This window comes from Anguilla anguilla, chromosome 11 (genome assembly GCF_013347855.1).
Source record: "Anguilla anguilla isolate fAngAng1 chromosome 11, fAngAng1.pri, whole genome shotgun sequence".
NCBI lineage: Eukaryota > Metazoa > Chordata > Actinopteri > Anguilliformes > Anguillidae > Anguilla > Anguilla anguilla.
The window spans coordinates 29,913,887-29,936,327 of record NC_049211.1 but is presented as its reverse complement, the minus strand read 5'-3'; the positions used below and the strand labels follow the sequence as shown (position 1 = coordinate 29,936,327).

The 22,441-nt window shown below is 44.3% G+C and overlaps 1 protein-coding gene across 1 annotated transcript in view; it reads right to left on the bottom strand.

The window, feature by feature from the left end:
* The window catches only part of syt6a (synaptotagmin VIa), a 59,444-nt gene extending 39,334 nt beyond the window's left edge, over positions 1-20,110 (bottom strand). Inside the window, exon 1 of the mRNA XM_035381948.1 lies at positions 19,442-20,110. Coding sequence (XP_035237839.1) covers positions 19,442-19,637 — 196 coding nt within the window. The 5' untranslated portion in view covers positions 19,638-20,110. The remainder of the gene's footprint in view (positions 1-19,441) is intronic.
* Between the last annotated feature and the right edge of the window lie 2,331 nt (positions 20,111-22,441).

Sequence of the window (22,441 nt, the reverse complement as noted above, 5' to 3'; positions counted from 1 at the left end):
AACTGTGACTACATTTGTTTTGCAATATCAGTCGGAATCTTGCTGCACCGCACAGAGCTCTTGGGCGCTGCTAAAGTGTAACTCTAGAACAGCGGCGGATGTCCACTTTGTTTTCTTACGTCGTTCTTCAGGACAAAATCATCTTTATTTGGAATGACTAATAGTTTTAAGCTCTTAAATCAAATAGTATACCTATTCTATTCTTAATATCATCTATCCATTATCTATACCTGCTAATCCTGGGATGGGTCAAGGGGGCGCTGGAGCCTGCCCCAGCATGCTTTGGGGCGAGAGGCAGGATTACGCCCTGGACAGGCCACCAATCTTTTGCAGAGCAAACACACCATTCACTCACACACTCATACTGACAGCATGCTGATACACACCATTCACTCCTACTCATAATTAGCCTTTTATGTAGGTATGGCCTGAAAAATCACATCAGCGGTATTCAGTAATTTTATTGAGGCAGTGTAACTTTTTTTTTTTTTTTAAATCATTGCCACATTTACAAGGCCGCTGAATCATGTTTTACAGTGTGCTGCATCCCTCATCCGTGACATTTATGAGTATATGACAGAGAATGAGTGCTTTTACAGTTATCCAGTATGACTCCACACCTATGTGGGGCGGGGGGGGGGATTGGGGGGGGGGGGGGGGGGGGGGGTTGCGTTGTTTGCAATAAAATTCTGTATATTTTATGTGCGTCTCTGCCATTTCAGAGACGCACATCTCTGGGGGGGGGATTGGGGGGGAGGTTCAGGAGGTGGCAGGACAGCATATGCTGACCTGCAGGGGCCACCACTTCTTCTCATTTATCATTGCCATTGAAACCAAGAGAATACATACATTTTCTAAACCGCTTATTCCAGGTCAGAGGTTGAGGGGCTGGAGCCCATCCCAGCATGCAGTGCGTGAGAGGCAGGAATACAACCTGGACAGGTCACCAATCTATTGCAGGGCACACACACCAATCACTCATGCACTCACACCTGTGGGCAATTTAGTGTGTCCAATTAGCCGACTGCTTGTCTTTGGATTGCGGGAGGAAACCGGAGTACCCGGCAAAAACCCGTGCGGACTCAGGGAGAACATGTAAACTCCACACATAAAGGCTTTGAGATTCAAAGTGTGGGGCCTTCTGGTTGTGAAGCAACAATGCTATTCACTGCATCACTGAGCTGCCCGAAACCAAGAGAATCACGCCTATATAGTCATATCATAAAATCAAGTTACAAAAGCAATGATTTCACCTTCCTTTTCTCTGACCTCTAGCCTGCAGAGTGCCGTCTCACAGAGCTGGTTTCATTGTCCCCAGGTTCTGATTCACAAATGGCGTTCCATATTTAACAAAATAAAATGGAAAACTTAGAATTTATACATATATTTTAATTTATATTTGATTTATAGTTAATTATAGTTGCTCTGAAGCACCTGTCACCAACTTGATCATTAAACCAATAAAGTTGAAAGAAATGCTTGAATGTGCTCAGTGCTGAGAAGATGACTTCTTAATCTGAAATTCTTATTAAGCTGTGGGTTTTATTTATTTAAAAATAATTAATTCCACATCCACCTCCAATGACATGGCAAGCCTCCCTGAGCAAATTCCAGCGATCCCGGGTGCGCAAATGAGTCAAGCATGCTGGCGAATCGTGTCGTTACACCTGCCAGCGTTCTTTTTGAAGACCTTTCACATTCAAATTAAAACGTCTGGGAAAAAATATATAGAAATTTAAGAAAAGAGAACCTCTCTCTGTCAATCTCTCAACAGGAAAAGCAGGCCTACTTCAGCTTTAAGCTGAATTAGTGAAAACCTCTGCCTGCCGAACAGAGATAGGTCTTACTGACTGTAGCCAAACACAGTGAGAGATACAACGAGGTCACTGAGAGTTGCCCACCTGCTCCGGCTCCCTAACTCAAAAGGAATCTCTATGGTGACAATCAGCTGTGCAAATAGAGAAAGTCCAACCAGCCTAAATAATTACCACGCCATCTCAATGCTGCCCATCTTTTGACAGCTGGAGTCTAGTACAACAGTAATGAAAGCAATTGTAAATACCATGGACAACTAGCATACAGAGTTTATTGATCCCTCTAAAGCCCTACGGATAGTAGGTGATTAACTATTGATTCTGAGACCAATAAAAACTAGAATTAGTGATAAAGTGCCTGCCTAGTTTTGAAATAGTCTTGCGTGTATTTCTCTTTAATGTTTGTTAAGAATTCCTGCTCTCTTTTGATACAATTCACGCCACCCATCATATGAAACCAAATACACATTTTTTCTGCAGATCACACACCAGCTGGGCACCCAAACATAAAACTCCCGAGAGGACATACCCATGAAATGTATGCCACACAAACAACTTCAGGAAACTGCCACTGAAATTTACCTTCAACAGAAAAAAATCTAAAACAAAAAAAAGTCTTGAGCAGAGAATAAACTACTTTGAACCAACTCAGCCACATAACATTATGCTGCATTACCAATGCAAAAAACCCAAATGGAACAATGCGTTGTTAATCCTAAGAGACTTACAGGTGTGCTTCCTTACAAAGTTACATGGGGAATGTCCTCTCTATCTATTACCAGTTGTCATCTCTCTTTCAATCAGCTCCAAACTTTCTGAGGTCCCAAAAACGTTTCCCAAGTTCAGTCAGAATACCTCTTTAGCTGCTGCTTTCATACTGTAGCTCATAAAAGACATTTTTTTTAAAAGCTAAAATTGGATTTTCTTAATCGAACAAGAGGATGAAAACATTCCTGGTGAGTGTTCCTGCTGTTACAAGAACTATTCCATATTTAGAAATATTCATTTCAGTAAAACAAATAGTCATAAAGAAAGATGATGCTGTACATTCTGAAACGCAGTTGGCTTGCGGTCATGAAACCATGGAAACAGAGAACCTTCTGCTTAATTTCCCGCTTCAGATTCTTGTCCCGCCCTTTCCCTCAAGGCAACGGGTTCAGCTGTCAAGCATCTCCTGATGTTTCATGGAATGCATCCGCGCTAATCTTCCGTTCGACTTGGGAAGGTTGCGGTTTAATAGCTGGCATGATGTGTAATAGTGGGAGCCCAAACATACAGGGAGTCCCTACATACACATTTCCTATATGCTGTATGTATATACATACCCCTCTCTCCTCAGCTTATACGTCTCTTACGCAAAGGCCATATGAAAAGTTTTTGGGTAATAATAATAATAATAATAATAATAATAATAATAATAACAATGTATTTATACTATATTTATCATGAATTTATATAGTGCCTTTCTTCTCAGTAAAATTAAGAGGGGGAAGCATTTTGATCCAGAACACTCACCACATCAGCTGTGGAAGAGGGGGAGGGATCATAGAAAAAAAGGAAGGAAGCAACACTGGAAGTCAAGGGCCTGCTTTTCCCCCCAGCTGGTGGCGCCACAGAGTCCATTTTATAATGAAGTCATTCTAAACGAGACTGAAAAGAGCAGGTGCAGGGAGACTGGGAGAGGGATGGACAAGGACCGGCAGCCAGGCGCTCGTCTGAGGCATGCTACAGGCGACGTGTCACGTCGAAGACGCTGTCCAACACAATCCACCAGCAAGTGGAGTCCGGCATTCGTGGGAAGGCAGTTGTCCGTTGGAAAGCCAAAACAGTGAGGCTACACTTATGCACTCCATGCATTGATTTACGCATGCAGAGCTGATCTACATCTGTTTCATTCTGTGAGACAGGGCTGGCAGGCAGGCCAACTGAAATGCTGAGGTGTAGCTGAAAAGCGTATATACTCTTTGGCTTGTTGAGTCCCTGCAGACAGTGTGCTACAACTGCACGACTGTTTTGGACAACTTCCCTGTCTACCACGGACAAAGAACGAGCCAAGAAATCAGTGGTGACATTTTTTTCTCTCAGGCTCTTTAGCATTCAAAGGTCACTCAAACATGAAAAAAACGAATTACCTCAATGCTTAATACTTAAATGTCACACAATCTCCATTTTCACCAAAGTACCTGCTGGCGTGAGGTTCTGTTTATCAAAACAATAAAAATGACAGTGCTATAAGAGAACACCATCTTCATTAGTTTCTGAATTGATGTTGTTTTTTAAAAAAACATTTTAATACAATTGATTTGTGTACTTCGACCCCATTGTGAATAGCTAGTCGGACTATATAAAATATTTGCTGTCTCTGTGCTGTTTGTTTTTTTGGTGAATGATTATGTTTGGCTTTAAGTGTATGTCGCTCATTTGGCTGCTGTATTAGAGGGATGTTAGGTGATGTGTTTGATAGATTTAGGTATACAATATCAACAAATTCCATACACGTATCAGGTAAAGCTACCAGTCTCTTGTGTATCGCGCATAATCTAATATTCCCTCCATGATCAGAGGCATGAAGCCAATTTGTTACTGTGATAATAGGGTCCATCCTTTTAATATATTCATCAAAGTAAAAACATAGCTCTTAGCACTACCAATCTGCCAAACCGCAATCTGCGGATGATTAGATACTGCCGTGAATGTACGCAGTAATGCATGCAATGCAAAATGTGTTTGGACTGCACATTCTGTAGTTCCTTTACATATGCGCCAGGGAAGATTTTTGAATTGCACAGGCTGAAGCCTGGTTATGGCGCCTGCATTTTAACTCGAACAAAGTATAAACATTAGCGAAGCGAGCTCATGGCGGGGTCAGGCGTCGCCAGGGAACTGTCTCAGCGCCATTCATCTTTCTAATGAAGCACATATCAATGGGCAACTGTCATCTCCTACACAAACAGAGCCGCAGGCATCAGAACCTGATACCCAATGGGGGGGGGGGGGGGGGGGGTTCTGGATAAGGAAGGTCCAAAGGATGGCAGCTCTGGTTGGAAGGTGCCCCTTGGGGCCAGATTCAAAGAACAAATCAAATCAAAATTTAAGTGGTGTCAGAATAGGGGAATTAACGGAGCCTTCAATCCTTCAAAAAATAAAAATAAAATCCTGGTCTCCTTCACCATACATGGGCCACATCAGGCCAGACAATGGATTTGGGGCAGAGCAGCTAAAGGGGATAATATGGGGAGCGAGATTTCCCTCCAGCGCAGCAGGGGTTTTGGAAACCGTGGTGTTCGGGAAGAGCCGGAATGGCGCAGGTGGCGAATGCTCAAAGTTTAAAGGGTCTCCAGCTCAGTCTCTTTGAGGACTTCAATTGCTGCAATATCATTCTTTTGTTTTCTCTGCAGAGGTTACAGAACAATTAGACTCCCACGCCCGTGGAATGCAGAAGTGCAGTAATTAGCCCGATGCGGGCAAGTGGATTGGAGACAAGTGCGTGCATCACTACTGTAATCAGCACGATTCCCTGCGTTTTTTGCATGTTTGGCATTCGTCTATATTAATCTAGCTCTTGTGTAAACAGCCCCATTGTGTTCAGCGCTACCTACTTACCTAGACATGAAACGAATCAACCCTACAAACAAGCCAAGGGCTTGAAACCGCTGGAGCGGACAAAATAAATAGCATGCTCTCCTGTGACTCCGTGTGACCATGGAGTTGCAGCGTTCCTGACAGGAAATTACTTTCACTGTTTAAAAAAAAAAAAAAAATCATACTGCAGGAGACAGTAGCAAGATGCAGCGACGTCTCGATTCCCTCCCCCATCCCCACCCATACAACCCCAGCTCATGCCAGGCCCAGAATTGGCAGCATTCTGAGATGGCAGACAACATTTACGCTCACGTGAGCACGTAAGACGATTGGCCACAGTTGGCGGACATCGATGTTAACGCCTGCTGATTTCACACAAACAATTCATGTTCTTTCAGACTGAAGCAGAGCAGTGTGCTTCAAAAGACGGGGAAGGCGCTGGAAACAGAGTGATAAGCAGACATGGGGGTATCACTGAATTGTTTTATGCACTGTCTGTACTTATGTATGAACCTCATGAACAAAAAAATACCTCCAGTTGGAGTGTGGAATTGATTTACACACAACGGTGATTTCGGCATTATTTATTTAATAATTATCGGGAGACGCTAGGGATAGTTCTGATTGATTTCAGCTTAATTTTTTCAAGGATTGTTTTAAGATCCATCATTTGAATCAGGCATTATACAAAGGTTCTGGCTCACTGAGGTTTATTAAAGATCCCACATTTTCGTGAGGAGCGTTAACCCTGGTCTCCTGGCCAAATGCAAAGTTTTCCATTTGGAATTCTGATTAAATTTTATTAAGTTCTATAAAAAGAGCTGACGAGGCTTGTGTATAAGCTTGAGCAGTAACCTATAGTATAGAGAGGCTGTCAGTAGTCAGATGTGAGAAGGCTTCTCTGTATCTGGCCCTTGCTGGGCGTTGGTATCTCTGTGCTCCTGACCTGACTTCACACGCTTCAAAATGGGGAGCAGATCGACGACGCTTACCAGCTTAACCTCAGTCCTAGGTTTAATGTAAAAATGTTCTCTTGGTACGGTTTAGCCAGGTACGTTGCGGTTTTTAATTGCGCGCCCCTGTCCTCTTGGCCCCTGTCGTTTTAATTTAGCTCACACAGTTGTTTGTGATCGGGCAGACAGCTCTCCAACCTGAATTCAATTCAAAACATCCTTATGTGGGAATAAGAGAGGACGGTCTTTTTTTTCTTTACCAGTAAAGTGAAAATAGAAGCATTGTTTTACTGGCACTTGTTTCCTGGAAACAATAGCGCGTACCTGTGTTAAAAATGTATGGAACGGTTTTGTCGGTGCAAAGTTTAAGAGTTGTTTTTAAAAACTTGCTGAAGAAGTTCACTGGTCAGAACAGTTGAACCATTAAGCGATGCATCTGTGTTTAAAGGAGTCACAAACAGCCACTGTGCGTTTTTTAAAGGCAAACTATGCTGGATTATTTACTTGAAAATATAATAAAATAACCATGCTAGGGCATATCTACGATGCACTGGTAATTTATGTCTTTACTTTTATTGAATTCCACCACCTTTTGCCTGTATTTGTTATTCTAAAATGTGTTTGGGACGTTTCTGCGTGTCTTTCCTGTGTTTAGTTTAGTTTAGTTTATTAGGATCCCCATTAGCTGTTACCATCGCAACAGCTACTCTTCCTGGGGTCCACTTCCTGGGGAGGGGTGGATGTGGCTACAGAGCTTGTGGTTTGGAATCAGATTCAAACAAAATGTTTGTTGCTAGTTTGCTGCAATGGCAGATGCAAAGAAGCCGAGATACGGCAAAGCAAAAAGACAAGCCGACAGGGCTCGTTCAACCTTGGAGTTGCTTTTCTTTGGTAGCGTCAGCTATAGTTCTCCAAGGGCATGAAGAGCGACGTGGAATTGGCCTATTTCCTGTTGGACCTGTAAGTAATGTTACTTGTAGCTACTGACCGTATGCTGCTAGATGCCGAGGACAGGTAGCTTTTGTATCGAATTCTGTTCTTCTATCAAGATGCCCCCCCCCCCCCCCCCCCCCCATGGGAACTGCTGTTACTGTTTATATTTGCAACTTAGCTAAGCTCAGTAATTCATCTGAATTTATTTCAATCAGGGGAAATTAATTTGATACAGCATGCATGCTCTCTAGCTAACATAACGTGTAGCTAACTTCACTAACAAAGCTAACAATGTTGCTGACAACATTGAAATGGCTACGGATAGTCATCCACTTTACAAGTATGTTAGATAGCTATGATAGTCCTACGGCCTGCTAATGTTACTTATTCCATGCGTGAGTTTCCGTGTTTACATCCCAATTCTAACTAAATGTCCTGGGGGGTATTTCAGGATGCAGGATTACGGAGTTAGCGGGATAACTGTGCGGAGTAAACCCCAGATCAGCTCATTTTCAGCCCATGATCCCGATTTGGGAGGCTTCCAAGTTTTACTCAGATTTACGCAGATATCCAGCTCAGTGATCCTGCTTCATGAAACACAGCCTAGAATAGCTAAATACCAAACAAGGAAAAGCACAAAACAGCTGCAGCGGCACTACAGAGCAGCTACCGTACGACGTTCCCACACACTGAGGGGTGCACTCAGTGTAAAGATCGTTATAACACTGCCTAATTACTGTTACCATCTATATGGAATCATTCATATTGCTAAAAAAGCTATGTTCAATATCTCTGACCACCACACCTCTTCACTTGACATTTTGCTTCTAGCGCTCGAGGGTGCGTCCTCAACAGAGGTGTGGGTGAGGTTGTGGACAAAGCTTGTATGTGTGGGGTTTACAAACACAGAGACTACAAAGGCTGAAAAATCCTGCACAGTATACCTTTAAATCCTGACAATCGAACCCCACACAGTTTAAACAATGAGTGATACACATTTTTTCATTGCTAATTCTGACAGTCAAGCAGCTATCTCTTGGTTTCCAGGTTCCTGATTTTGAAGTGCGGGGCAACTCCTGCAAAAATTCTGCTGCTAGTAAGAAATAAAATTCAAAAGGATGCACCTACAGAAGTTTTCTTTACACTTATTTTCACCCATTTCGAGCCAAAGCCAACCAATGCTTGTTTGCACGAAGAAATATTATGGATAAAAACAGTCTGAAAAAGATTTTAAACGTTTGTCCTTAGCAGTTTATCGGTCTTTGAAAAACCAACTGTGCTCTTTCCGATGTTAGAAATAGCTTTCAGTTGGTTCTTTTATTTATTTTTTTTATTTTCTTTTAAGTGGGGCTGGCACTGGGGCAGAAAACTAGTTTGGGATGGTACATTTAAAATCTTATTTTCGATAAATAGCACAACAAATCAAACAGAAAACCCCATCGTAAATCGAACAGGGGCTTGGATCGAAGGTCATCACGTTGCTTCAAATGTGCCAGGACACAAACAGGGAAAGACAAGTTTGTTTCTAAGCTGACCGCCACTCGTGTTGTCTTGTTCTGTGGGTGGGAGCGATGAGCGCATGGCGTCCATCATGTCGGCGACAGGTTGAAGGACACCCCCACTGGTGTTGCAGGCGTGCAAGAAGGCACCGCACGTATCAGTCACCGTGGGGACAAAATTTGGTTTCACTTTCAGTGCTTTAGGTGACAGGCTGCTCTTCAGCAGTCTGGGGTTATGCACTGACTCAGGGTACCCCATAAAAATCTCGACATTCCCTTAAATTATTTTACAGTTATGTTTACAACTTGAAATCAGGGTGACCCCGAGCCAATCGGGAGGGTTCAGATTCTGTCTGTAAACACTTCACACTACAGGATAATCTGGCCAGATAATAAATTCAGACCAACCTCAAATTGGGAACGCCCCTGTGATTGTGAAGAGGGGGTAAATCGGTTATCCTGTAGGGTGCACTGGGCATACACAGTAAATGGAAAAAATGTGTGGTACTGATCTTCAGCTTGAGGCTTAATTACTAATGTGCTACTTGCTGTTCTGTGCCCACGCTCTTGTTGTAGTGACATGCTCTAAACATATCTTGTCACAATGCCCTTTTGAGTCATTCTGGATAAAAAAAACATCTGCTATGTATAACCAACTAACAGAATAATAATAAATTATCATACATTTTCAAACACACAAAATTGTACCATACAACCAGACAAAGTAATTTACTATTGCCCTAAGGTGCGAATGTAATGGGTTTGTATTTCACCTCTCTGGCCATGCGTTCACAGGTTGTTGTACCCTGTGCAGACACTTATTAATAGGGATATATGCCAGCCTGAGCTCCATGTTTGGAAAAGCAATCTGTGCTGCCGGGGAAGGGGTATGAAGGGGGCCAGGGGGGCCAAAAGCTGCACACATTGATCAGCCTCCCTTGCTGGGAGTTGGCTTAAGATTCTCGCAAGGACCGGCATTTTTTTAGGTTTTTCTTTCATCTTTCAGTGAATAGGAACAAAAATGTACGGTTATTTTCCCCAGAAGACCTCTCTCCCTGCCGCTCACCGTGAAGCGGGGTGACCTCGGGAAGCTCGGGAGCCCGCGGCTTTATCTCCCCCTCCCGGCAGAAATTTGGCCGTGCCTTTACCGACGGTGCTGCGGGTGAGACCAGGATAAACTCCGCCTGAGAATAATCCTGTGCGCCGCTCGCCTGTATCAGCAGCCTGGAAGCAAAGCCCCCTCATTAGATCCCACCGGCCGTATCACGCCGCTGGGCTGCAGTCAGTGCTATAGGCCACTGGTCTCCATTTGTCCTGCTTCCCCCCGCAGGCTGTCCGTACACTGCTCAGCGTGCGACCGTAATCGCTCCCCTAACATTGCCATTTAAAATCGGCTCCATCATTTCACTAACCAAAAGAGCCGCTGCCCGGTCTGTAAAGTTGGGATTGTAAAGCAGCCAGCCGTCATTGCCGCGGCACCGCCGTGCCCTTCACATGACACGGTGCCCATCTGGCGGCATCACGCACGCGTTCACAGGTCGTTGTTCGCGTCCAACAGGTCGGCTTCGAGAAGCAATAAAACTAACACCATCCCGGCCTTCTGTCAGAGCCTGTTAGCGTACTCACCACCAGCAAACCGCTTCTCAGAGGGCCTTCACACATTCAGAGACTAAACGCCAGACTACCCTGTTCAGACAGTCAAAGTGTGAACAAGTCCCAAATGGGATTTCTCACGTCGGCCCATGCGGCGCATTCCGCTCGCCCGCTACGGTCGCCTCGCTGCACAGCCGCCAAGGACCGAGGATCCTCGCTTTCCACATGAAGCTTTCTCATTCCAGACCTTTCTCCGGTCCTCCTCTTCATCTTAAGAGGACATCCACCACAGAGGAGAAACACTAGGTGGTGCTTCATAAACTGGGAGCGCGGTTGCTTCCAGGAAACCGGGATGATTATGCCTGTGATGCCCACCGTGCCCAGATGTTCTTGGCTCGCCAGATTAAGCGGGCGGATTTGTACCCGGCCTGCCGCAGAGTCAGGAGGAGGAATTTGCTTCCCAGTTTGCATTATGCTAATGAGATTTAACTGCGGCAATGGTACTATCGCTAAAATGTGAGTGTTTTGATACCCCATACACACATGCATACACACTCACACACGCACATGTCCATGAATGCTAACACTCCTCATATACCTGTAGGAAGCTGTGCAAGTCATTATTAATGTAATCCTTCATGCATGCAAAATTTTCATCTAATTAGAGAACAAGGTGTTTCGAATCATTAACCTCTCCTTTGCAATGCTTCTGCATTATGCATGTTATTCTTACACAATTAACACAATACACGCACACACACACACACACATTTCCTTTTCTCCAATCAACAGGGTTGGATCTAAGGGGGGGTCTGACGTGAAAAAATACATTCCTGCACAGACCCTTTCATTTGAGACACGTGTTAAATATCACATAATGTGATTCTAACAGTGCCATCTGTTTCATATAACATTCAATTAGCAAACTCATCTTGATCATGGTTAATATGCTTTCGTTGTACAATAGTCTGTGATTATGTCAAACTTAGCCTATATGGCATTCTACAGAAAACGTATTGCTTAAACTATTCAATTAATTTGTGGTAATTTCTTTGGTACTAATAGCCTATTATTTTCTGAAATTCAAGGATTCCTGGGAAATATGTCTGAAAACTGTGGTCTAATGTCAATTGTCTATATGTCATAACTGTTACGTAGTTTTGACGGTGAATTTTTAAGGTCAGCTAGCTAGCTGAGGAAGAGAGAAACAAAAAGTTCTAGCTGCAGCTAAGCACATTAAAATGCTTATAAACATAAAAAGGGATCACAGAAGAGAAAATATAAAATGGACCAGGAGAGAAAGGTAGCGAGCTGGCAGAGCTGGATGGCTTTTTTTTTTAAAAGCAATCGCCAAACCTGCAACTCAGATGTGTCAAAAGGTATGTCTGACTAAGGATATATCAACAACCTTCCTGCTCAACTGCCATCATTCGGAACCTGCTTTAAAACTGAGATCGCTAACACAGGCCTCAGTCTCCTAACTTGCGGAAATTCTTATTGTGGAACATCATCCGATAACCTTCGGTGAGGTATGTAGCCTACATCGGTTGTTATGACATTGCCTGTCACAGTTGCAACAGCACTGCACTGTTTAAACGAATTAATCATTTTTTAATTTAAAACGAATCAAGAACTACCTGAGGAGCAGCATCTGGCAAGATAGACTGAATTGACAGGCTATAGGCTGCTTTCTGTCAAGAGCATCAGAGCTTGGGAGCTTAATTTGAAGATCAGCATTATTTTGAAAATGTAGGCTTGTCAGATGACCTTCAAATGAGTGAGTAGTTAAAGTGCTTTTCAAGGGGATTGGTGTTGGGTTTCTGATGTTGCTAGCCTGTTAGCTATAGTTTGAATTGGACTGTTGCTGTGCTCTCAACAGTTCTTTTTTATTTGTATTGCAACGTGGCAGTGCTAAACAGTAAACCTTGATCATAGAATTTCGGATACGAATAACCTTAATCCACATATGTTTCTTAAAGGGATAGTTCACATTTTTAGACCCATGTGATGTGTTGTGTAGGCTTAATCAGACTTTCGGCCTAGCTAGTTGTGATGTTTAAAAAACTCCTTACCTGGACACTTCATTTGGACTGGCCCAAAATAAGGAGCACACGTTGTTCAGGTCAAAATTTACTGTTTTAATGAACAGGGTGGGACTGACATTTCAACATCTATTGTGTAATAATCAACATTTTTTGAGTCCAGTTGTGCAAATGCACCAATCAAATCTTAATATATTAAATCCCTTTGTTGTCATGTCCTGTCATGGCATAGGACAAACATGGCCCCCCCATCACCCCACCAGTGGACAGCCTGCTTTACCATCCTGCATCTGGCATAGAAGGTCATCTGAATTATTTAGACAGGCTCAATGGGGCTCCTGTGCCCCAAATATAGAGAGGTGTAAAGAGGGGCCCCCTCCACCAATGTGGGGGTCAGAACTCAGTTTCCTGCTGTATCCTCTATGTAGCGCAGACCAGCCTTTACTTATTCATAGCGATATATGCCAGCCTGAGCTCCATGTTGGGAAAAGCTGAGGGGAAGATTATTCCCTGGCAATCTGTGCTGCCGGGGAACAGGTATAAAGGGGCCAATGGGGGCCAGGGGGGCCAAAAGCTGCACACATCAATCAGACTACAGCAACTACCCCCCACGCCCCCCCCCCCCCCCCCCCCCCCCCCCCCCCCCCCACCCTCCCCCCACCATCCCCTTTGCTGTGAGCCTGCTTATGATTCTCCACAGCGACTGGAACTTTTTAGCTTTTTCTTTCAACTTTCAGTGAATAGTAACAAAAATTTAAGGTTTTTTGCCCAGAAGACCTCTTTCCCTGCCGCTCACCGAGAGACGGGGTGACACCACAATGGACGCCCGCGGCTTTAACTCTGAAAGCCCGCGGTTTTAAGGCTCCCTCCTGACAGAAAATCGCCCGTGCCTTTACCCAGAGTGCTGCGGGTGAGACCAGGATAAACTCCGCCTGAGAATAATCCTGTGCGCCGCTCGCCTGTATCAGCAGCCTGGAAGCAAAGCCCCCTCATTAGACCCCACCGGCCGTATCACGCCGCTGGGCTGCAGTCAGTGCTATAGGCCACTGGTCTCCATTTGTCCTGCTTCCCCCCGCAGGCTGTCCGTACACTGCTCAGCGTGCGACCGTAATCGCTCCCCTAACATCGCCATTTAAAATCGGCTCTATCATTTCACAAAACGCTAGTACCACTGTCCAGTCTGTAAAGTGGAATTTTAAAGCAGTCAGCCATTACTGCCATGGTACTGACGTGTCCTAAACTTGACATGGTGTCCATCCGTGCTACCGTGATAGCAGGGACACAAGAATGAATGGGAAGGCCACCAGGCTGAACAAGCCAGCCATGCTAATGTGCTCCATCAGTACGAAGCTTAGCCAAATAACGTGGAACGAAGATAAAGAGAGGTTTGCGGAGAGGAGAGGTGACCAAATAAGCCCTGTGCCATAAAGCCTATAAAACAACCTGGCCCATGTACATAATGTGGCTCTGCTGCTCCTTAATTAATGAGGGCACTTCTCAGTCAATCATTTCAAGAGATTTTGTAAATTATCCAAAGCCACGTCCTTATAACTTCCAGAAATGGCTGTGGTACTTCCACTCAGCACCAGAGGTAGTCAGCCCTGGTCCTGGAAGCCAGAGATGGTCCTGGTTTTAGCTCCATCCAAACCTATGACTACATAATTGGATGAATTATTAGGCTCAATGAACACGGATGATCGTGTGATGGAGGCACTCAGTAGCTCACCAGTCAGGCTCTGAATATTTCGGCTGAGGCTCTTGATAAGATATTAAGCACTTACAATCAAGCTCAGATGAAAAAAAAAAAAACGACGGCCACTCCAGGACCAAGGCGACCAACCGATGGACTAGGAGACGTATTTTCCTCAGGGCTTTCATTAGCCCATTCATCATCCAAACCGTATCACCTGATTTGTAAAGAAAAAGCACCTGGATTGCCAGCAGCTGGAGGAATGGCAGTGTAGTGTTATGGTTGGTGAACTGGGCTCAAAACTCCAAGACTGTAAATTTGATTTCCAGGTGGAGCACTGCTGTTGTACCCTTGAGCGAGGTACGTAACCTGAATCGCTTCATTAAATATCCAGCTGTATTAATTGGCTGCATGGAAAGAACGTTAGTTGCAAATCCCCCTGGATAAGAGCATCTGCCAAATGCATAAAATATAAATGCAAAAAGGCCTACAGTCACAACACACCCCCTTTAATGGCTTAAACTCATCAAATGGCAACCCCCACTGTAGAGCCATATGTCAGAGAGTAGCTGAGCTCTGGGTTAGGATGGTGTGTTCCCTGGATCAAATAATTATGACGGGTGAGGGGGTTGGGCGCTAGTGTTCTCTGAGCATTTGTCCGTTAGGAGACAGGTGATGAGCCAGCACCGTGGAGGCTTCAAGATGATTTGAAGCACACTCTCTCCCAAGACTCGTACTGTTCGTTCTGACACCACTGGAAGATGACTGGATTCAAGGCGTTCTCAGGAAAGCATAAGTGGAAACAAATAGCAGCTCGCTGTTCTTCTGACATTCACTTCTCACTGAGCCCTTCAAAGGAAGCTTCAGGGTGTAAGACTCAGAGGATGTAAGGTCAAAGAGTTAAAAAGCATTCACAGTGAGAGAAGTGTTCAGAACCAGCTGGGTAGAGACGAGCTACACTTAGCCTATGCTTCGGTTTTTCATTCTCAGTCAGTGTTGCTTGACTTCTCTCACTTTTGTTTGCAGGAAGAAGTGTGCCTCTCGATGTCTGCGTGTACAAGAAGCCTTGTCCTCAGAAAAGACCCCACTTACGGCCACTGAAAGGACAGGGCGCTAGGGCTGGTGCTGTGCATGCTGATAATAATGCTGTCACAAAACATCTGTAAGCATCCTTTGATGCACCTCTACAGGTGCATGTTTGTGGTGTTATGGAGTTCACCGTAAAACCAATGTGACATGCGAATTTCCCACTCGATACTGATCTTCCCCACTCGGCCGTGACAAGCACGTGAAAGGGGAAAAGTGAAAATTGAAAATCTTCAATGTTTACAAGCTATTTCAAAGACTAATGCGATTATACCTTATTTCCCCTGTTGACTGCTGTTGTATGAACCAAGCAAGTTATGACATTTATTTCCATCTCTGATGTTTTACAAGCAGAAAGTAAGTCCGTCAGTTTTTCTCTGTAAACCCCCGGCAGTTAAAAACAGCTTTGTTTTTTGCTCCCATCTGGCAGTGGCCATCTATGTTGGCGGATGGATTATGCACTGTGGCATTTCTTGTCCCCGCAGCTCATCCACAAATGCCATTGGCGAACCGGAGTACATTTAATTTCTCCCGTGACGGTAACGCCAATTGACACAGAACTCTGTAGCCCACCGAGGGACACGTTCCTCAGAGCTAGGATCCGTCTCTACGGAAACACGGTTAGAATTCTCCGGAATCTTGATGTTGTCATGATGTCTGAAAGTTCTGAAAATATTGTTTAATCATATGGTTTACATTGTGTGTATACTTTTATTACACACACACACATATAAAATCATGCACAAAAATAAATTATATACATAAAAAAGATGAGGATATATATATATCATATAAATATACATATAAATTGGGTGACCGTATAGGAATTGCTTCCCTTTTTATACATAGTTCCCTGATTATGTACATGTGTATGTGTATGCAGCCAATGATAATATTGAAAAGGTCTTTCATTTATCTGGTTTTAGCATTTGTGTGTGATGTAGTTTTACAGTAATGGCTTACATTGCTGAGTGTCCTGTCTTACACACAAAGGAAGGAAATCAGTCAAATAAAGGCGCTGTCTATCTTCAGTGGCATCTTAGATTCCACAGCTTGTGTGGACACTTGGTTGGGTGTGGGCTGCTGTGTTTACCAATGAACAACCAGTAGACTGCGCTATCATACCCAGCTCTGTTGCTCTGGGCCTACAGTAGTTTGAGGAGATGTCCAGCATATGCGTGCGCAAACTCCCTCAGATACACAACATGTTAAATAGAGGAGAACAAAACCATCCGCAGAACCCAAGGGACCGGGTCACATGAGGCACGAACGCCTTAAATGCTCGACCTCGAATGCACGGATGTGTCCCACGGTCTGGAATGCGGTCTTGGTCTTGTCAGCGCTGTGACCAGAGGCCCCACAAGGCTGCACATAATTAGCCGTCGCTTCGGCAAGGAAACAAAGGCTTCGGTCAGTAGGGGGAACCTGGCTTTGTCACTCAACAGCGCCTCCTGTGGTCAGTCAGGTGCAGCAGTCCAATAAGCAGCTGGATAAGATAAGCAGTCAATTTCAAAGCTCAGATGGTGGAGTGTGTCGTTAAAAAGATGGATACAGGGATTGTGCATGCTTCTGTGAACGTCTCTGCATCTTCTATTGGGAATTTCAAACCGAGAGAAAGCTGGAGATGAATGGGGGGATTAAAGATGTAATACTATAGAAACGGCACTGATGTGAGTAAGTGGGGGTGGGGGTTGGGGGGATGGGACTGGGGGGCTCTCATTATGCATCCACGTGTGTGCGCATCTCATCACTGGTATTGTGTTATAGCCCCCCCCTCCCATAAGGTTCTTGGTCAATCTCCGTAAACTGTCCTCAAAAATGATTGGGTAGCTACTGCCTGCTGCCACATTAAGTCATATCAACAGAGGTGTGGTGACACGTGTCAGATCGAGAGGAACAGAGAGAAAAGCGCCCGTGGGGGGCGAAGGCAGACCGGTGGCTAAATTCGACCGTGCACATTTTTAGACCGTGGAAGTGAAGGCTGTCACCACGTTACGATGTTAAGATGGACGCACGTACGGACAAGCCGAGTGATGACCGTTCACAACTAAGTTTGTGCTGAGGTCCACTGTATAACCCTTTACCACGCTGCCCTTTTTACTGCAATATTTGGTTGTTTTTCGCAACAGTATTAAAACAACTCTTACAGAGTACATTTTATTGTGATGGAGTGCAATTTATCCCTCTTGAAAGCATTAACAGTGCTGTTGCATTTAAATGAACACAGAGCTTTTAATGTGATTTCTAATCCATCAGCCATGCAGCAAAGCATCGCTGATTTCCAGCCATTTACCATGCTATACCACTGCTGATTATCACAATACATTCTACCCCACATCAGTATATACCCCTGTTATACCCCAGATAATTATCAGACTATGTTCCATCCCATTTACCATGATATCACATGTTATATTCCAGCTCATTATCATGCTACATTCCGTCCCATCCCAACCAGGTATGTTCCAGCTAGTTGTAAGAGTATGGTCCATCCCATTTATTGATAGATAGGCCTACACCGACTGTTCTCCAGAAAATTATCGCACACTATTCCATTCCATTTATTGCAATATATTCCAGCTATGGTATTCTCTAGCTAATTATCACACTATATTCTGGCTTTTTTCATGATTTACTCCAGCTATCATGCTATATTCCAGGTGTTCATCATTTACCATTAATCAACTTATACTCTAAGCTAATTATCCAGCAATATCCCCGCTTTTTACTGTGTTGTACTCCAGGTATTGTTTTTTTAAAAAAAAATCACACTACTAACATATAGGGTGCTTGTTTACTTTTAAAACCAGCAGCAATCGGTAGAATCAGGACACGCTTTATAATGAGTGTACAGCAGAGCCAGTGGGCATCTGTTGACTTTCAGCTACACACAGCTGTGCCTCAGCCAATAACAGGAGTAGCCCATACAGGCTCTGACTCCGTGAACATTTATTTTTGAGTCGCTTTCAGCGTTCGTACAAAGTAAGAGTCCTTTAAAGTCACACACTCTGGAAAAGCACTGCTTACGTGTGCCTGCAGTTTGTCATCCAGTAATCTATTTTCGATTATCCTTTGTAGATGTATTCCTTTTGAAGGGAGACATTAAAAAGACATGCATGCGGACAGTTTCAGACCGCAATTGCTTTGCTATTCCTCTATCGCTCTTTGCCTCGGGGTTATAAAGATTTATTAAAGTTATTTCCCGGAGAAGTCAGCGGTCTGGCTTCTCCGCCTATACAACGGTGCGAAAGTTCACCGGAAAAACTAAATGGAACGGCGCGATTTGAACCAATTTCCTCTTTGATATTTGCGTTCTACGTGGCGGGCAGGCTATGCATTATTGATCAGGTTTGGCTAACTGATCACCTGAGGGGGCAGATATGGGTGGCCTTTGACATTAAGTAAATATAGCAATGAGCAGCCCCTCATGCTCATTAGCTTACGCCCCTCTCTGCGTTCCAAATTATGCTTTGAATAATTAAACTTTCCAATGCTTGTACACACACAGAGCTGGCCTTCGTTCCATGGGCCATAGCGTCCACTTGTTCTCTGGGTCAGTTTTCCAAAATAGTCCAGGATAGCCATCTAGAACCCTGTCCCTCCTTGACCCGCACCGCATGATGAGTAGCCCCTCTGGACAATAATCGATCGACAGTTTTACACGATGCACTGGAAACTGCGGCTGAAGACCCCAAGGATTCAAACCGCCATAATTTAACTACTTCAGTGCTCTATGGCACTCTGGTGGAATGTAAATGCATATTTCATGTATCTGATTATGGGGATGGGTTTCAGAATGTACTCTTTGTAAGTGCATTCGCTGAAAGTTTGTGAGATAGTATGTTAAAGAATGCAACGTGGTTTAATTCGAGCTGTCACTGTACCGGTTATTGTGTTCTGTTCTTTACTGCATCTTTAATTCCTGCAGAGTGCCTGGATGAGTAATGGCACCGCGTAGCACTTTACTTAACCTCTCGTTCCACTAAACGATAATGTACACAGCGTTGGATCTCTGAAAATGTGAGACGATGATAAGCCACTAATTATGCCAATTAGCGAACATCACGCGCTCCTAAATCCGTACAACTCTCCCTCCTTTTGTAACAACGTATGCCAAACAGTGAAGAAGAGAACCTTTCATCCTTAGTGTTCTGTGTATCAGACTCATCCGCACATGCGTGCACACACACACACGCACACTCACACACACACACACACACACACACACAGTGGCGATAACGGGACTTACCTGTCTCCTTATGACCTGGGCTAGGGTTCCTCAGCAGTAGGAGATAGTCCTGGCAGGTATCCGAGTCCAGGAAGGCGCTGTTTTGAAGACAAAGGTCAACAATCAGGGCCACCGCCTTCTGACAAAACATGTCATTCTCCTTCCCGGCAGGATTCATGCTCCCGGATGCATTCTCTGCAGTTTTTAGCCTTTTCATCCAGTTTTCCACACGCACGGCGTCTCACACGCACTCAGGGAAAAAAAGAAGCAGCACAAGGAAAAGAACTGTAACTTGCCTTTGCTTCTCGTGGCTGTTCTTGTGCTGTCCCTCAAGCGTGTGAGTGTGCGCGCGCGCACGTGTGTGCGGACAGGGGGAGGGAGGGAAGCCTTAATGACTCACTTGTTGCCCCCAGGTGCTTCGGTGACAGAAACGTTGCATCACGTTGAATCCGAGCTCAGGAACGAAGGAGCGAAACAAACGAGTCCGCTCGGCCGGCGGTCGGGGTCTCGCTGCGGTCCCCCTCCCGGTACGCGCTAACCAAAAGTCTCATTAGCGACGGCGGCTTTGTTTTTCTCGGGCCGGCTATTCCCAGGGCAGAGCAGGTCTCCCTTAAGACCAGGTCCCTGGTGCTGCGTGCACTACTCTGTGCCCCTCGCTACCCCTCTCCCTCTCCACTTCTCTCTCTCTCTCTCTCTCTCTGTCCCTCTCCACTTCTCTCTCTCTCTCTCTTTCTCTCTCTCCCCCGCGGTCGCCTGCGATATGTGCTGGCTGTTTACAGATGGGGGTGGGGGCGGGGGTGTCCCTCTCCCATGACTCCACAGCACCTCTCTCCCTCTGTGTGTGTGTGGGTGTGTATGTGTGTGTGCATATGTGGGTTTGTGTATGTGTATATATGTGTATATGTGTCTGTGTATGTGACGTGTGTGTATGTGTATATACTGTGTGTAGGCGTGAGTGTGATTGTGTGGGTGTGTGTGGGTTTGTGTGTGTATTTACAGTAAGTGTGTATGCGAGAGGGTGTGAGTAGGTTTCAGTATGTGTTGGTTGGGGTAAGGGGCACACTTGTGAGTGTGCTTCAGTGTGAGGGATCCTGTGTGTGTGTGTACATACTGGCACATGTTTATGTGTTTGCACCAGCGTGTACATGCATGCTGGTGTGTGTGTGTGTCTGCAGCAACCCTGTAGGAGAGCCTGCTCACTTTTCTGAATTCCCCTCTGCCTACTGAAAAAGGTTCATTTTCAGCACTTTTTTAAGAACACATGAAACATTAAAACATAGAATACATAATGAAAAGAAATGAAAAGCCTATTCAGCCTGTCTAGACACAACATTTATCTGCAGTCTAGAGAGTATCCAGCACTCTGTTGGACCTAACCCCTAAACCCTGTGCATCCCTGATAGTGTATTTGTTTAGAGTTCCTGACTGTGATTTTAGCAAGCTAGTGACCTATGGTTAGCTTAGCTGAAGGCTAACTAGCAATCTTATAAATTCATATTCAGAGAGACGTACGACAGCAAAGAAAGCAAAGGAAAGTGCCTTTGGTCAAGCGTCAAATTGCTAAAATTCCATCTACATAATATATGCACAAGCATTGAATGATTAGTGAAATGTTAATATCAGAAATTTCAAAAGTAATAAAAATGGACAATCAGAAGACACGTAAAAATTATAGAAAACAGCCATCTAAATTCTATATTAATGTAGTATGTTAATATATGTACTTCAATCACAAAATCAGCTTTAGACTGATCAAAAGGCTTAATAGTTTATTTTTTTAAATAAGTTATTATGAAAATGAACAATGGGTTAATGTCATTGTGGCACAAGGACAAAATACTTTTGTTCTTTGATCGGATTGTTGCATTCATTGTTTGTAGATGAATAACAGCTGCTGTTTATTGTAGATGAGTTACAGGTAAGCCATGTTGAATCAGACGTATCCAATAGAACACATCCTGGAGGAGGCAAAAAGCGGCCTGCTGTCAGTCTAAGGAATGGGACTAAAACATGACCAGAAGAAGAGTCCATCGTATTTTTCCCTCCAGATCATGCTCTAATAGACACACTGCACATGTCATCTTATTTCATTTATACCTCATGAATGTTAACACAAAAGGAGGGAAGGATTAATGCAAAATAACAAGTACATTTTTTGTGGGTTGGTTGGTTGGGTAGGGGCAGATCATTGCATAAAGGAGGTGTTTCTGGCTAATGCTTAGCTTGCTGATGTGAACAGCCATTTTCTATTTCTGTATGCGTCTAGGTGCTTTTTTTGGAGTGGGGCGGATAGTGGAAATAATTGGCTCCTAATCATTGCTGTTTGCTCCTTGCTCCTGTTTGGTGTCAAGGTAATGAGTGTGGGACCCGCTCAGGCAAACAAAAGATGCCATCTTCTACCCATAATGCATTTCAGTTGTACATGACTGTTGCGCTCTCTTGTTACGGGCACAAGGCCTACCATCATACATACATTCCTTAACACAATGTCTTTTAGAATATTGCTTCTGGGACAGATCGTTAGACACTTCCTTATTGCCTTCTTCAGCTCCTACCAGTTTACAAGAGCCTGACATGACAACAGGACAGTCTAACAACTTTAATTCTTCCTGATGCATCAGCGCAATTTGTAAGGCCACACGAGAAGCATTCTGGGTAATGAGATTTTCAGAAGTTTTTTTTTTACCCAGTGATTCCACTAATGCGGCCATCACAGTCAATCTTAAATGAATCTGTGCCCATGGTTGAACGTTAAGGGACAAGAGCAAAATCGCGATTGTATGAAAAGCCAAATTTTCTAATGAGAGCCGTCTGTTTGTTTTTGCGGTCCACTCCTCTGGGTAGGTCTGTGGGCAACGATTCTCTGAGAAGGGATCAGATGAGCTTACCCGGAATTCCCCTTGCCCAATTGCAATTTGGAAAATAATTTGCCTATTCAAGACCATATTATCCTGAAAGACGGTGCTCAGTCTCAGGGTTCACCCTATTGCCCACTCCTTGCTAATCGCATCACATAGGTAC